Below are 17,030 nucleotides of genomic sequence, written 5' to 3'. Positions count from 1 at the left end.
GATGGTGCAATGAGTCATAAGGCTAATTTAGTTAATTTGCACCAAGAGTGGAACACAGGAAGAAATAGAACAGATATTGACATTCTGAAAACCATTGGTGGTGTGTATACATAAAAAAGACATCTGTAGAATGTACAATAGTACAGGCAGTTACGTTCATAGGTTTGTCCTTAAGTTCAATCTGTATGTAAGTTGGAACTGGTAAAAGTGGAACTCTAGACAAAGTATTTTTTTTTGGTCCCAATAGATTTTTGAAATGTTAGGATGACATGGGAATAGATCAACAAGAAAGCTTCACACACCTTATAGTTGACCATTACATAGAGCTTCACCAAAAGTCACAGTGGACAGCGAGATCCATTTGTAACTGGGGTCATCTGTAAGCCAGGTGTTCTCTAGTCAGGAACTGCCTGTGTCCCCATAATGTAAACATTAAAATAAGAAAGAGGATATGTACCTTACCATATGACAGTATATTGGGCTCATCACAACATTACACTCTCTTTTCATGAAAGTTTTTAAAGGGAACCTGTCAAGCAGATCTAGCCCCAAAACCAAAGGTCCTGCCTCATTAAGTGTAGTGAGTTGCCCTGCAGGAAGATATTGAAATGAGTCATTGATTCCAGTTAATTATAAAATTACCCCCACACACACACACTCTTCATTGTAATCCTGTGAATTTAGAGAGCTGGAATATGTGCAGGAGGTGTTCAGGGGTTATGCACAGGAGGCCTACCAAATACAGACAATCGCCTACTAAATACCTGTCCAAGTGGTGCGATCCCTGAAAACGTTGGAAAACCCGACGGAAATGCAGCCACAGGACCCTTAATAAATAAGCCCCAATATGTTTTCCCATGTTTTTGTGATACCATTAGGAAGTACCACAAGAAAATGCAAGAATTTGGTATACATGACACATGGTGGCACCAAATACCAGGTGCTATAAGAAAAATAAATGTCCCTTGTGACCACACCCTAAACATTTTGAATTCAGATGATGCTTTTTTCCTTTTCTTGAAAATATATTGATATTGGGTGTCATGATACTGCTTCAGATATTGTATAATAAAGGGCCCTGTGCGGGAGGCTGCTAGGTATTTTACTGGGTATTTCATTAGTGCGGGGAAGCTGCTGGACATTTCATTAGTGACTGAGGCTGCTGGATATTTCATTAGTGGGTGGAGGCTGATTCGCATTGTATTAGTGAGTAGAGGTGCTTGGGCATTTCATTAGTAAAGAGAGGCTGCTGGGCATTTGATTAGTGATGGGAGGCTGTGACAAATGCATTTCCCGTCCTAGATTTTTCCTTGAGTCAATATGTCGTCCATGTGTTTGTGATAAAATTAGGTACCTCGCCTTATATTTGGGATGGCTTATACTTGAGTAAATACGGTATGTCTTTTGATTAAATATTCTACATACTCCACAGATTTCACAGCTTTGCTATATGGTGTGAATGGTGTCATTATAACAATCAGCTTTTGTACTTATACGGAATTGATATCTTTAAGGATACTTCTTCATCCAAAATAAAGAAAGTGTTATTCAATAAAGATGTACACTTGAATGCTGTGCCTGTCTTTCTGCTGAACTTCGCAGAGGCAGTTTGTTGTTAGAATGAATTTTCATTTTGTAATGCAAAAAAAGAACAGCTATAGCTGAAGGCTTGGAAAACAGACAACTTTAAGTTTTCGCTGGCAGAGTTGCGCATTTTCACATTTAGGAGGTTTTTTTTAGGGTGAAAAGTGAGCTGAATTAAATACCATAATTTACATTTTAGGAAATGTGTAAAAATATTGAACTGAAAACATCTTGTCTCAGAATTTGTTGCAGTCCACTACTTTTAAATTGTAGCAATAAAATTCCAGACAGAGAAAATCAAAATATCTTATATTTAGTATAAAATGGAAACATAGCACCCATACAAATTCCAGTTAATAAAGTAATAGGGAATTAATTTTCAAAATGAATAAATAAATTCAATAGTTTAACCCTCCTGATATCTATGGAATTTTGGCACAAGTTGTAATTTTAAAGGATATCTACCATGAAAATCAAGCATGAATAACCAGGGACACTCCTAGATCCAGGAACTTTGTTATTTATGGCATCCTTCCTCCTAAAATCTACTTTTAAAATAGTGCTAATGAAACAGGAGAGGTCTGGGTGTTTCCTTCCATGCTTCAGATTCATAGGCTGTTGCACTGTGCAGGAGTCCTTCCCCCCTCCCACTGTATGGTGAAACTTCCTCTGCTGAAATGAGATTGCATCATACAGAGGGAGGTGGAATAGCTGACATAGAAGAGAGGGAGGATGAGACAGTGGAACAGCCTGTGAAGCTAGGTCTTGAGTGACATAATTTAGACCATGCAATAAACACTGAAGAGTAGGACCCCACAAACGTAAACAACTTCATGAGAAATACAAAAAAACCATGTGTCACACAGCATATAAACAAATCTTTTCTAATAGACCATACCTGCTTTGTCTTTCATGAATGGTATATGTCCACAGGGCAGTATCTGGATCAGGGCTCCATAGGAGGACATTTCTGTAGCATTATCAGGTGCCATTGTCCTTCCTGTGTTTCGATGTTGGGAAACAGTTGGGCTGTATTCCCATTTTAATTGTTTTTAATGTTTGTTTGTCTGTCTATTGTATTTTTTGTGTATGTATGGTCTATTAATAAAGATTTGTTTCTATGCTACGTGGCACATGGTTTTTGTGTATTTCACATCATTTAGACCATACAACACAGTTTTTCATTATCTTTAGTATCAGTACATTGTCATCTCCATTGTGTATATTGATTACAGAAATTACAACCCTTACTAACAGCCTAATGGCAGGGATTCCAGAGGGGTTTTCTCCACCAATATTATATTAATGAACTATTTAAAATAAACACATTGATCATAAAATTTTCAAGAAACTTTATAGATCAGATGCTCTGTCTATCCGCCACCTGGAAAGAGAGTGAAATAGACTGAGAGACTAGGTCTGTAGTATATTGATAGCTATTCAGCGACAGTAAAGACCATATAATATCAATCGGTCACCGAGTAACGAAGTATACTAGAGACCAAGTGTAATGGGTTTGTTACTCCCCAGCCACTAATGACTAACTATACAGTGAGGATGTATATAATTTACCCACATCTTCCCTATGAATTTGAATACCGTGTATACTCGAGTATATGCCGACCCGAGTATAAAGCGAGACCCCTAATTTTACCACCAAAACCTGGAAAAACCTATTGACTCGAGTATAAGCCGAGGGTTGGAAATGCATTGATCACAGCCCCCCCAGTATATAGCCTGCCAGTCCCCTGGAGTATATAGCCAGCCAGCCCCTGGAGTATATAGCCTACCAGCCCCCTGGAGTATGTAGCCTGCCTGCCTGCTCCCTCGAGTATATATCCTGCCTGTCTGCCCCCTCGAGTATATAGCCTGCCAGCCCCTCCCGGTCTGTCGCAGGCACCATGACGTCAGCCGCAAGCGATGGATGCAAGGGGAGCGTCAGAAGGTGAGTTCACTTTTTGTTTTTTTTCCTTGACTCGAGCATAAGCTGAGTTAGGGTTTTTTAGCACATTTTTTTGTGCTGAAAAATTAGGCTTGTACTTGAGTATATATGGTACTTTGTTTTGTATCTACATCATTGTACATCAGGCCTTAGTGTATAGTGATACATAGTGAAGGGCAAAATGAGTAACAAATCATGCACTCACTAAAGGCAACAATACAAATCTGTGTCTGAAAATACAGTCCTGTCCAATAATTTATTTGTGGGAAATAAAAGCTATGTTTTTAATTTCTAATAATAATACCTACATCTACAGTGAACCTATGACAATTTAATGAGTTATTAACTAATACACCACTATCAAATTCAGTGAAAATATAAACTGAATTACTAGCCAAAAAAATATATATAGAAAAGATAGTCGCAGCACTCAAAGAAATTCAGGTATGAGTGCACATCCAGGGGCCAGGACGAGAGGTCCCAAAATACTTAGTTATCGGAAAAAACGGCAGCACTCCAAAGGCTTGTGAATAAAAAAGTGTAGTTTATTCCAGCTTGGCACATGTTGGAATAAAGTACACTTTTTTATTCACAAGCCTTTGGAGTGCTGCCGTTTTTTCCGATAACTATATATATATATATATATATATATACACTCACCGGCCACTTTATTAGGTACACCATGCTAGTAACGGGTTGGACCCCCTTTTGCCTTCAGAACTGCCTCAATTCTTCGTGGCATAGATTCAACAAGGTGCTGGAAGCATTCCTCAGAGATTTTGGTCCATATTGACATGATGGCATCACACAGTTGCCGCAGATTTGTCGGCTGCACATCCATGATGCGAATCTCCCGTTGCACCACATCCCAAAGATGCTCTATTGGATTGTGATCTGGTGACTGTGGAGGCCATTTGAGTACAGTGAACTCATTGTCATGTTCAAGAAACCAGTCTGAGATGATTCCAGCTTTATGACATGGCACATTATCCTGCTGAAAGTAGCCATCAGATGTTGGGTACATTGTGGTCATAAAGGGATGGACATGGTCAGCAACAATACACAGGTAGGCTGTGGCGTTGCAACGATGCTCAATTGGTACCAAGGGGTCCAAAGAGTGCCAAGAAAATATTCCCCACACCATGACACCACCACCAGCAGCCTGAACCGTTGATACAAGGTAGGATGGATCCATGCTTTCATGTTGTTGATGCCAAATTCTGACCCTACCATCCGAATGTCGCAGCAAAAATCGAGACTCATCAGACCAGGCAACGTTTTTCCAATCTTCTACTGTCCAATTTCGATGAGCTTGTGCAAATTGTGGCCTCAGTTTCCTGTTCTTAGCTGAAAGGAGTGGCACCCGGTGTGGTCTTCTGCTGCTGTAGCCCATCTGCCTCAAAGTTCAACGTACTGTGTGTTCAGAGATGCTCTTCTGCCTACCTTGGTGGCGATTTGAGTCACTGTTGCCTTTCTAACAGCTCGAACCAGTCTGCCAATTCTCCTCTGACCTCTGGCATCAACAAGGCATTTCCGCCCACAGAACTGCCGCTCACTGGATGTTTTTACTTTTTCGGACCATTCTTTGTAAACCCTAGAGATGGTTGTGCGTGAAAATCCCAGTAGATCAGCAGTTTCTGAAATACTCAGACCAGCCCTTCTGGCACCAACAACCATGCCACGTTCAAAGGCACTCAAATCACCTTTCTTCCCCATACTGATGCTCAGTTTGAACTGCTGGAGATTGTCTTGACCATGTCTACATGCCTAAATGCACTGAGTTGCCGCCATGTGATTGGCTGATTAGAAATTAAGTGTTAATGGGCAGTTGGACAGGTGTACCTAATAAAGTGTCCGGTGAGTGTATGTATATATATATATATATAATTTATTTATTTATTTTTTCTAATTAACAGAATTAATACTTACATTATTATATAGACATAACCACAGGCACTTTACCATACATTCTTTAAATACATAATTTCAGAACAGCATATCCATAACACTGAATATTAAAGGTAGCCGGAACAAAAATTGAAAATGCTGACCTTTAGAATATGAAACAACGGTGCAATTATCCATGTTATTAATACCAAGCAGCCATTCAGCCTGAACTGTTCCAGAACAATGTGTGGCATAAATTACTTTTACATTGAAATTTTGGAACTGTTACATTCACTGCCTCGGAAGTTACCATTTTAAAAAAGAAAATAATTTTACTTTTTTTCTCTATTATTTTCTTAATATGTGATTTATGAATTGTATTTTCCTTAAAGCACCACTACAAAATTAGGACAACAAAGAATCTGATTTAACATGCCTTGTATAATATTTTTTGGATCATCATCACATTAACAGCATTTATAGTTTCCATATTGTGAGATTTTTGTTCTTAAGAAAGACATCCAGGCCGCCCTCTTGAACATGTGTGAAGTATCAGCCATTACAAGAGAGTTACATAGTCTATACTGTTATAGTAAAGAACCCCTGTCTATGGTGATGGCAGCAGCACCTTTTCTCTAGACAAGTCAAGCCTTTTGTCTAGGAATTTTAGATTATAATGTAAGGCATGTGAATAAACGGACAATGCATATTGTTTAGGAAAATATCAGCATTATTTAAATAATGAAACATAAACGTTTTCATATGCCAAGTGTATCTTTTCAGTGAGGTAAAAAATAGAAAGAACAAAGAAAAAGGAGGTCAATTCCTTTAATTAACCCGGTCATATATGAACATTTTTCTCACATTTACTGAAATAGAAATAATTTCAGTCAACTCGTGTTCACATAAATTGATAGAAGTATGCAAGCTTGATACCATAGTAACAGTAGGTCATTTAACACTCTGACAGACTCCATGAAAATATGACTGCAAGTTATTTCTCATTTTTTCGCAAGCTGAAATCTTATCTTTTTTAAAGCATAATCATTAAAATAATAATGGAAGGCAGTGTTTGTTATACAAAGCTCTCACTTCTTAAATATGTTGTTTTCTATTTTGATTTGGTTACTGTAAAATATTTTGGTAACTGATAAATCAGTTACCTGGGCAATCATACTTCTGAATTAAAACTATTTATGGGAGTCTCCCACAAAAAAAAATGAATAAAAAGCAGGCATTTAAGCTATTAATCCTGGATATCATCTGGAATTTTTGTTTAGTCTTTGTCCCTGGGACTAATGTTGGTTTTTAGAAATGACTGAGGGGACAAATGTACGAGGGGCTGCTGGTTTTAGTGGAAAGGAAGGAAGTTACGGATAGCACCAATGATGTCGAGACACCTGCTGACACTATAAAACTTGGCTCTGTTTATCATGTGGCTCTACCATGAGGCACTTCTTTATAGCACTGCCTATGGAGACAAATTTTCTGGAGTTGCAAATGTTGACTTTGGCTTGCTCTAGTAAAAGGGGGCTCAATAAGCCTCTCAATGGGTATCCTCTGACTAGTAGTGTAACTGTGAGAACAGATTTTTATACAGTACTAGCTGTAGCTCCTGGCATTGCCCGGGATGGTAAATAACTTCTCTTAGCTATAAAAGTCCCTATCACAGACTGTCTGTCTGTCAGTCCCTGTCACAGACTGTCTGTCAATCAGTCCCTGTCACAGCCTGTCTGTCAATCAGTCCCTGTCACAGCCTGTCTGTTATTCAGTCAGTGGATTTTGGAAAGCGCGGGGTGGAAATTTCAGCTTGAAATGTGCCTGAGTCACAGAGAGCAGCTGTGCAAAATTTGGTGATTGTAAACATGACGGCGCAGATTCCTTCAGCAGACATATGTACATACAGGCTTAAAGGGGTATTCCCATCTGGGCATTTAAATTTAATTTTCCAGATGTAAACATTTCTTCAATTGGATGTTAATAAAAAAAATGTTCCTGTGTGAAGATAATTTCTCTTAAATGTTGCTAGGTTGTCCCTTAGAAACGAGATATCTTCCTTGAATGCGACCACCTCACATTTTGCAGCGGTGGTCAGACATGCTGTAATGAGTCCTGCCTGACATTCATTCAGTTAATGAAACTGATTGTGAATGCCCAGACGAGAATATCCATTTAAGTTTCTATGTAAATTGCGAATAAATGTTCTACAGAAGTTCTATGAAATATCAGGGAATGGACATGTGAGCAGTTTTACACTATCTTCTGAAAATTCACGAAATTATGGTGACAGTTGTATCTATTGTACAGATAGCTGTATTGCATTGTGAGTAATTGACTTTGGTACTACTACTTGGCTACTCAGTGGGGAATCAATAAGAGCCTTGGGCCGTGCTGTCCATCACAAAAGAATATTGTTGGCACTAGATAACAGTTCCTTTGATGATGGGAGTTGTATCGAAGTACTGCATAGTTAAATCATTTGTTGACTATAGATGCTAATGTATGCAGAAAAGGTCAATAGGTTTAGAATATTCTAAATAAAGATTTCTTTAAAAAACTATAGATTGTATATTATGCAAATGAAATAATTCTGTTTCTCTTCCTTTTTTAGGCTGCAGAGTGGCTATGCTTAAATTGTCAGACACAAAGGGCACTCTCAGGACATCTTGGGGATTTAGACAAGATTCCCCAACCATTAGGACTATCATCCAAGTCTTCACCAAAGCATCCTGTTCCTGCAGACCATGTACAAAAGCCCTCAACACCAAATGTAAAGTTGAATGAGAAAACAACTGACCAAGTATTAAAAAAAGAAATTACAGCACTTCCAGCCGATAAACTCGGACAGACTGATAATTTTGCTGATAAAGAAAGCAAAGATGTAAAACTGATAAACTTTAAGCCTGTAGTGATGAAAGAAGACCCAGTTATAGTGGCTCCCATAGTAGCAGAGACACTGTCAATGAAAGAACATGAACAAAATATTGTACAGGACACTATCCTTGTACATACAGAGCATTTACAATCGAAAGAGAAAATGCTGCCAAAGCAAGACTTGATGATTGACCTTTCAGGGGCGGCTTTGAAGAAAATTGATGCAGGAATCTGTGATGAGAGAATTAAACCTATTGCAAGCCAACTCCCAGATCAAGAAACTGGAAAAGAAAAGACTGTAAGTAGTAGTTGTTTATGTACACAGCTGCCAATATGTTAAAATTGACAGAACCATAGTCACCCTACAACACCAACATCAATTCCTATTTTCTGTTTTCATCTAAAAGGGTTTATTTGAATGTGTAATTAACAGATTATAGGGGGGAAAATTCTATTCAAAAATTGAGTTCCAGAAAAAAATTAATCGCGGATTTGAATATTTGGCATTAAGCTTGAAATACAACTTGTTTGTTTTGGCAGGATATCTCAATTTCTGTGTTTTTTCCTTGTGCTTTACAAAAACAGTGACAATGTCATAATTTAACTTTTAATCATCATTTAAGAAAGCAGAAAATGGGTCAAAATGGGTCATTTAATAATAGGTTAATTCCCCACTCAATATATTTTATCCTGTTTTTTCTGTCCTTGTTGAGACTTTTTTTGGTGCATTACATTTTTTCCACCTGACATTTGTCTGTCGTCAGTAAGGCACATTTATCTTGTATTGAGCTAAATGTGGCAAATGACATTTATCATTTCAAATTGTCTAATGTTTGTAACATTTTCTGGCGCCAAAAGCTCCAAATAAAACCATACTCAAGGAAAACTTAGAAAATGGAAAGAAATGACTTAAGACATTTGTGCTGCTCATGCTGAATACATGTGTCACATGTCACATGAGCTGTTGAAAGGTACAGGTAGGTTGTGCCTAGTGGTCATGACGAAACATTGCAATGTGAGGTGAAGCAGAACTTTGCAGTGGGACTTGTGTGTCTTCAGCTCCTCCTCTGAATACATAAATGCTAAGCTATGTGCATTTTTATGTTTGTATTTGTGTTGAGGGTCTTATTGCAGTTTTCAACAAAAGTAATGGTGAATGTTTCAGTGGCTGCAAGATGGTTTAGCCTTTGAGCAATGATTTTTTTTTTACATTGAATGAATCTGTAGCATTTTGGCTAGTTGTCTGTAAAACTCGATATTCAATATTCACTGACCAAAATCATTGATTAAAGTTTGGTCAGATTAAAATTCCAAGTACTATTCTAGGGCTTGCCTAGTGCTATCTGATCTTCCATTTTTGTAGTCCTATTGTCATCCTAGTTGTGCCATTTTCACATCTGATTTTCACAGTTCTGAGCAACTTTCATGAAACACATGCAGGAAAAACTGACGGCATTAAGATGATGTGCACTTGACTATGATCAGAAAACTATACTGTAGATGAAAATTGTAAAATACAGTAAATAGATGAATGTAAAATTGTGTGTTAGTGTGCTCATGTATTATGCGAAATATTGTATTCTCTACTGAAATGTCCAAAACACTTTCAACAGAAATCCACAAATATCCAGCATTTGAAAGATATATCTAGACTTATCACCAAATTGGGGGATATGTATCACTCCTATTGCTTTCTTTTTCTTTTTTTTTGTGCAACTTTTTGTGTGACTTTTCACAGTTTGGGACTTTTTAGGCGCAGAATCACGCAGTGTACCGAAGTTAGCCTCAAGGGTTTAGTGCAGTGTGCCGTATTTATCTTTGTAGCCCAAATGTTTGTTCAACTTTTGGGCTCTGAAATTGTCCCATTCTTGCGCCTAATAAGACGCAAAACAGAGCATGCTACACCCAGACTTATTTTTGGTAAACTACTATTTGGGACTTAAAAGTCGCACACCACAAAAGTCTCAAAAGTGAGACTAAACAGGCAACTCATCACATGTATCACAAAGGGAAAAAACTTAAGATAGATTGCAATGATTAAGTAGGCTAATGTCAGAAAACTTGAGTTGCAGCCAAAAAGCTGTGATACATGTGCTACATTGTCTGGTTTCTTTTACTACTTATGAGACTTATGTGTCCCAGTTAAAACTTATTAGTTACAGTTGAGACATATTTGTCCCTGTTGAGACTTATTTATCCCAGTACAGACTTATTTGTCCCACTCTCAACTAAGTCTCTGAAAGTAGCAAATGAAAAAAGACAACATAGTGTTAGATCACCCCTTGTGCCATCATTGACTAGATCAGTAGAAAACTTTACAGAACCTAAATATGCTTCGTAGCCATGCCTCCTGTGGCCCTGCTGCAAACATAACAAAATAGTTTGCAAAAAAATTGCTTCACTGCATTATGTGTTTTTTAATAACGTCTAATTATGGGCCACTATAATGTTACTTTGATTTAGCTTCTACAACATCATGAAGCTCATTATCTCAAGCAATTACATAGTATCATTTTATAGTTATGCCAAAATCAGCAGTTTATCATACTTTAAGTTCTTTTATACTGTATAAGTAGTTAAGTATTTGCTACTTGTATCATGTTTACCTTGTTTCTCCAAAAATAAGGTCTTTTTAGGATTTTCAGAGTAGGGCTGAGTAGGGCTGAAAAATAACTCTACCCAGTTCTGATGACATTTGAAGGAGGCAAATTTTCCCTTCAATGTTACATAGGATGTGTTTCTAGGTACCACAGAACCAGAGATATGCACTGTTAAAGTTAAGGAAGTATAATTTTCCTTTACAGCTCCCACTCATGACTGTAACGTTAGTACTGGATATCTCCATGACTGTGGCACACAGTCCTTATACAGAGAGATATTTAATGGGAGACAAGCAGCTTTAAAATGACACCAGAACAGTATTTCTAGGTGCCATAGTAAAGAAGATATACCTGTTTGCCAAAGGCAGAATGGAGAAGAAGCAGGGGGAGTGGACAAATGCAATGTGCTACAAGCAGATATGTGGACAAGAGTGCCTCATAAAAAAAAGTGCCCTTGAAAGGCAAAAGTAATTGGAGCTAATTATTTAAAACACAATAGACTCTCAAAGAAATTAATAATAGAATTCAGGGTGTGCAAAGTTTTTGAGGATGTTCCAAAATATGATGCCATTATTGTATTTGAATAAATGTTGATTGTTTTATTCAAGAATAAATGTGGATTTTTGTTCATGGAAAATAAATAAATAAAATAAGACATCCCCTAAAAGTCGGCCCCAACCCATTTTTTTCAGAGCAAAAAATAATATAAGACCTTGCCTTATTTTTGGGAAAAAAATCTCTTCATCTGCTTCAGTGTGTCTTTGTATTAATTCTGACTATTAACCCCTTCCCTTAGTAATTGTATGTCATTGGATGCGGGTCGTTCCACCACCTTGATGTTCAATTGGGTCATGGTGATTGCCTGGGCTCAGAAGCTGAGCCCTTGCGATCATTGTGTGAGTTTGGCAGTGTGTGAAAACTGTGCTCCTATAGTAACAGTTGGGATTGCAATAGTCGATAAAGTTTGTAGTTACAGTTTGTAAATTCCACCTCCATTTTGTTTTAACCTCTGTGAAATACCTACCTAGGGTTACCAAACTTCTTAAAGTTGTTTTTTTATGTTGAGGGGTGTAGTTTCTATAATGGGGTAATTTACATGGTCTTACTATTATTTAGGCCTATCAAAGGCCTATTAAAGCTGTATAGTTCCCTATAAATATATGTTTTGATGACTTTCATAAAAAAATTAAACCTCCTAACAACCTAGAAAAATGAGAGGATGTAAAAAAAAGCCATGCCAATATAAAGCAGATATTTGGGAAATGTAACTTACAAAGTTATTTGGGTACTTTGACTCTGCCTGGAGAATTCAGAACCTTAAATATGGAGAATTTTTTATTTATTTATTTATTTCAAATGAACAGCGGGAGGTAAGTACTTTTTTATTTTTATATACTTAAGCATAAGTTGAGTGGGGCTTTTTAAGCGCAAAACTACTTTTTGGGATCACCTTTTTGCATAGCATCCCCCATGATGGCCCCAATTGGAGGTTAACCCTTGACCTCTGAAGGGAGAGGAACCAGAGAGGTTAAATGCCCCACCCCTGCATCCACACACCAGAGGTTTCCTGTCCCTACATAGGGCAGGGAGTAGAGATAAGATCTCTCCTCATCTCTGATAGTTGGGACTGAGATCACTCAGGCTTCAGCAATGGAGCAGGGACTTTAGATCAAATCCAAACTGTGTGGCATCCCCTTCGAATGGGAATATGTATTTGGGCGAGAGTTAGATACAATCTTAGAGAAATCAGTCGATAAGAAAAAAGGGTTTCCAGAATTCAAAATCAGCCAGAGGAAGCAGCCCTTTTGGGACCTTAAGGATAAGAGACATTTTTATAGAGGAAAAGGTAAGAAAAGACAGTGGAGATATCCAAAAGGCGGTAAAGGAAGAGGATTTCTCCTTAGTGCCAGCAATTCTGTCCAACCCTACAGAAAACAATGATGCCAGAGTGGGAGGAGGATAGCAAAAATTCAGTCAACCTAGATCACAACAAATCCTTGAATCCTGTCTATTCTTCAAGATAGCTACACAATAGAACTAACCTCTCTTCCTCCCAAGGAATTTATCTTAACCAAACAACCATCTCAGACCCTCCCCTTTGGCTCCAAGAACTTATTAAAAAATTATTATCAAAGTGGTGGCATTTCTGAGAACAAAAGGGACAATAATGGTTGCCAGCTCAAGACAGGAGTTAATATAACACAGGCTCTTCACCCTAGTAACTCTTCAACAATTAGGGTGGATAGTAAATATGGAGAAATCCAATCTAACTCCAAGTACGAAGGGGTCTTGTTAGACTCCATACAACAAATGTCTTTTCTTACACTAGCAAAAAGGAACTAAACCAGTCTAAACCAACAAATAGTAGAATTTAAAAAAAAAGAAATACTGCACTATAAGAGAAGCAATGAAAATCCTTGGACTAATGACAATATGTATCAAGTGTGTATGTTGGAGTTAAAGCCATAAAATAACTCTGCAAAATTGGATATTAACCTCCTGGGACAAAAACCCTTTTCACCTAAATCAAAGGGTAGAAATACCAGTATTAGTCAGAAAATCCATTGACTGGTGGTTGAATCCGAGAAGCCTAGGAAAAGGGATATCCTGGCACCCTTTTCCAGTTCTAATTATTCAGACAGATGCTAGTCAGTCAGGCTGGGGAGCGAATGTGGCAGGACATCCTGTCCAGGGACAGTGGTCAAAGTCAATCAAAGCTCGATCCTCAAATTACTGAGAGATAAGAGCGGTGCTAGAGATCTTAAAAATCAGTACCTTACAATTGAAAGACCAGCATATCAGAATTTACTCAGACAATATCACCACGGAGGCATATCTCCACCACCAGTGGGGGGGGGGGGGGCACAAAGAACCCCAATCTTCTGAGTCTTTTGGAAAGGATATTTTTCTGGGTAGAAAACAATGTTTGTTCACTCTCAGCCACTCACATGAAGGGAGAAGAGAACCAGGTAGTAGACTACCTCAGTCGACAGATAATAGACCAGAACGAGTGGTGTCTAAATGACACACAAATGGGGACTTCTGACAGTAAACCTATTTGCCTCCAGCAAGACTGTAAAAGTATCTCATTTTTTTTCTCTAGACCCAGCAGTCTCCATCAACCAAAGAGATGCTTTCTGCCAGTCTTGATGTTAGCCACTAATGTATGCATTCCCTCCTATTCCGCTCATAGCAAAAGTGACCAAAAAATTTCAGGGGATCATGCAAAGGTGATCCTCATTGTACCATGGTGGTTGAAAAAAGAATTGGTTTCCATGGTTAAGGAAGATGGCATTGGCAGAACACATTCTGCTTCCTCCTCGTCCAATCTTCTATTTCATGGTCCAGTATACCATACCAATCCACAGGCTCTACAGATCTCTGTATGGATCCTGAAAGGATGCTGTTAATCTCTTGGCTTATCAGATGACATAATATCTACAATGACAGCAAGCCGAAAACCAGTCACTCATAAAATTTATTCCAGAATATGGGAAAATAATTGTGTCTCTCTGTGGTTTATTCCCTCCTAATCAGTTGTCTCCTAACATTTTGCAGGTACTGGACTTTTTGCAGGCTGGATTTGATAAAGGCTTAAAAACAATTTCTCTCAAAGTCCAGATATTGGCTCTTAGTGCCTTTTTCAACACCTCACCGGCAAATCATAGATGGATTCAGAGGTTTGTCAAAGCCACCTCTAGATTAAGACCACATGTTAAACAAAATGTTCCAAACTGGGATCTACCGTTGATCCTAAATGACCTTACAAGTCTCCCTTTTGAACCCATAGAAAATGTAAAAGATAGAGAATTAACTCTTAAGTTAACCTTTCTTATAGACATAACCTCAGCTAGGAGGCTATGAGAAATCCAAGTCCTCTCCATCAAGGAACTCTTAAAATATATGATGATAGAAATATCTCAACACTCGACAAACCCTTTAATCCAAAGGTTTCCTCAAGCTTCGTTCGTAATCAGGAGATTATTCTACCTTCTTATTGCTAGAACCCAAAAAACACCAAAGAATCTGCATGGCATGCACTAGACATGAGAGAGAGCCCTTACACATCACCAAGCTTTGCAGGAAAGATGCCGATATCCTCCTACAGTTCAAGGGGAAAAAGAGATGCAAAAAAGCCTCTAAAGCAACCATTGCCCGATGTATTCGGGCCACCATCAAAGAGGCTGATGTTTCTAATGATATGGACATTCCAGGAACTGTTCAGGCCCACTCAACTAGGGGAATGGCAGCCTCATGAGCCGAAAAAAGGGATGCCTCCTTGGATGAAATGTGTAAAGCAGCCACCTGATCTAGTCAGTTAACATTTGCTAAGCACTATAGATTAGATATTCAGAGTGCTAGGGATCAGGCCTTTGGAAGAAAGGTCTTAAAGCAGTTGCTCTCCCCTAGAAATATATTATCTGATACATCTCCAGTTGGGGCCGCTATGGAAAATGAGAATTATTCTCACCGTTAATTTGGTTTCCATTAGTCCACTATGACGTCCCATATATATATACCTCCCTATCTTAGACTAGCATATGTCATAAAAATCTTATTGTTGCCTATTTTGCTATGTGTGTGATCATAACATACAATAAAATGGGTGGCATCCACGGCAGTTTAGTTATTTGGTAGCCGATGGAGTGTGGATGCAGGGGTGGGGCATTTAACCGCTCTGCTTCCTGTCCCTACAGAGGTCAAGGGTCATCCTCCAGTTGGGGCCGACTAACGAAACCAAATTAACTGTGAGAATAATTCTTATTATCTGCAGTGATAGCTCCAATCTGCTGGGGCATGTTTCAACCAGCTTTCTACATCTAGAGGATTATGGATTTTTCCTAGATTCTTCATTGCAAAATAGCTTTCGCTTAGTTAAGTTGGTTGGAGACTGTTTGTGAGCAGCAGTTTTCAAGATGAGATACAAATTCTCAATGGCATTTTGAAAGTGCTTCTGAATGGGCAATTTTAACGCATGAATATGTTTTTATTAAACAATTCAATTATAGCTTTGGATGTTTGATTAGGGTCATTGTCCTACTGTAAAAGTGAACTTGTGCCCTAGTCTGAAAGTTTTCCTCCAAAATTTCTCTCTATTTATCTTCATGCATCTCCCATCAACTCTCACCTGCTAGCTGTACCTGCAGGACCCAATCATCCCCATGATGCTGCCACCAATATGCTTTCTTCTTTCCACTCTTTCATAAATAGCAGATTTGTGGAGTACACAAACATAAGTTCTCCCACCTGAGCTGTGGATCTCTGCAGTTCCTCCACAGTGTGAAGGAGTGATTTCCTTGTATGGGCTTTCAGTTTAGGTGGACGACCATGTTCTGGTAGGTTAAAAGTTGTGCCAAACTCCTTTCATTTACAGACAGTGATGCTTTAGATGCATAGAGCTTGTGCTTATTTTCTTTTTTTTTCACTAATGTTCTTTAAGGAAACTCTAAGGTCTTCACAAAACAGCTCAGTCTTACTGAGAATAAATCATAAACAGACTTACTCTATTTACTAAGTAAGTGACTTCTATAGGCATTTGTACTCACTAAAATGACTTATAATTTCAGACTGTCCAAATTACCAATTTTGAGACCAAGAGTAGATGCTATGTCACAATTATAATAATGTAAATATAATATAAATGTAAGCACTGTAGGTATATTTTTCTATTAGTACAGTATTTTTGCAGTGTTGTATTGAAAGAAGGGTCAAATTAAACTCTTGTTTGTAAAGCATTTTCTTATATGTTTCCACTGCTCTCAGATGGCTAATTATTTTGATGATTTCCATTTTTTATAGAAGTACAGGCTTGCTATGATTGTCACTCGAATTTCAAACTTGTTGCGATCCATCAAACAGGACACTCTGAACCCGATAAAACTTCATGCTTTTATTTCAGGACCATAGTCACAAATTTCCAGTTCCCACATAAAACAGCTTAAAAAAAATCAGCGTGAATCAGCAACGCGTTTCAAGCGCACCCTGCGTCCTTCCTCATTGCTATGATTGTCACCAATTCGCATCCATTATGGATTACATATTTTTGGTGTGCTGATTTATATAGCTATTTGTTGCACATGAAATATGTTTTAGCTCTGGTTTGCTTACATGATGTTTTAATGGCCTAAAGATTTCAACAAAGC

At 38.1% G+C, this 17,030-nt stretch overlaps 1 protein-coding gene across 5 annotated transcripts in view; it reads left to right on the top strand.

Annotated features, from left to right (window-relative positions):
• Positions 1-17,030, top strand: part of PCLO (piccolo presynaptic cytomatrix protein) — a 194,243-nt gene that overhangs the window by 113,926 nt on the left and 63,287 nt on the right. For all 5 annotated transcript variants that reach the window (XM_072147278.1, XM_072147282.1, XM_072147280.1 and 2 more), the window contains exon 4: positions 8,025-8,585. In XM_072147278.1, coding sequence (XP_072003379.1) covers positions 8,025-8,585 — 561 coding nt within the window. The remainder of the gene's footprint in view (positions 1-8,024; positions 8,586-17,030) is intronic.

Source organism: Engystomops pustulosus, chromosome 4, assembly GCF_040894005.1.
Source record: "Engystomops pustulosus chromosome 4, aEngPut4.maternal, whole genome shotgun sequence".
Lineage (NCBI taxonomy): Eukaryota > Metazoa > Chordata > Amphibia > Anura > Leptodactylidae > Engystomops > Engystomops pustulosus.
This window is presented reverse-complemented; position numbering and strand designations above follow the sequence as displayed.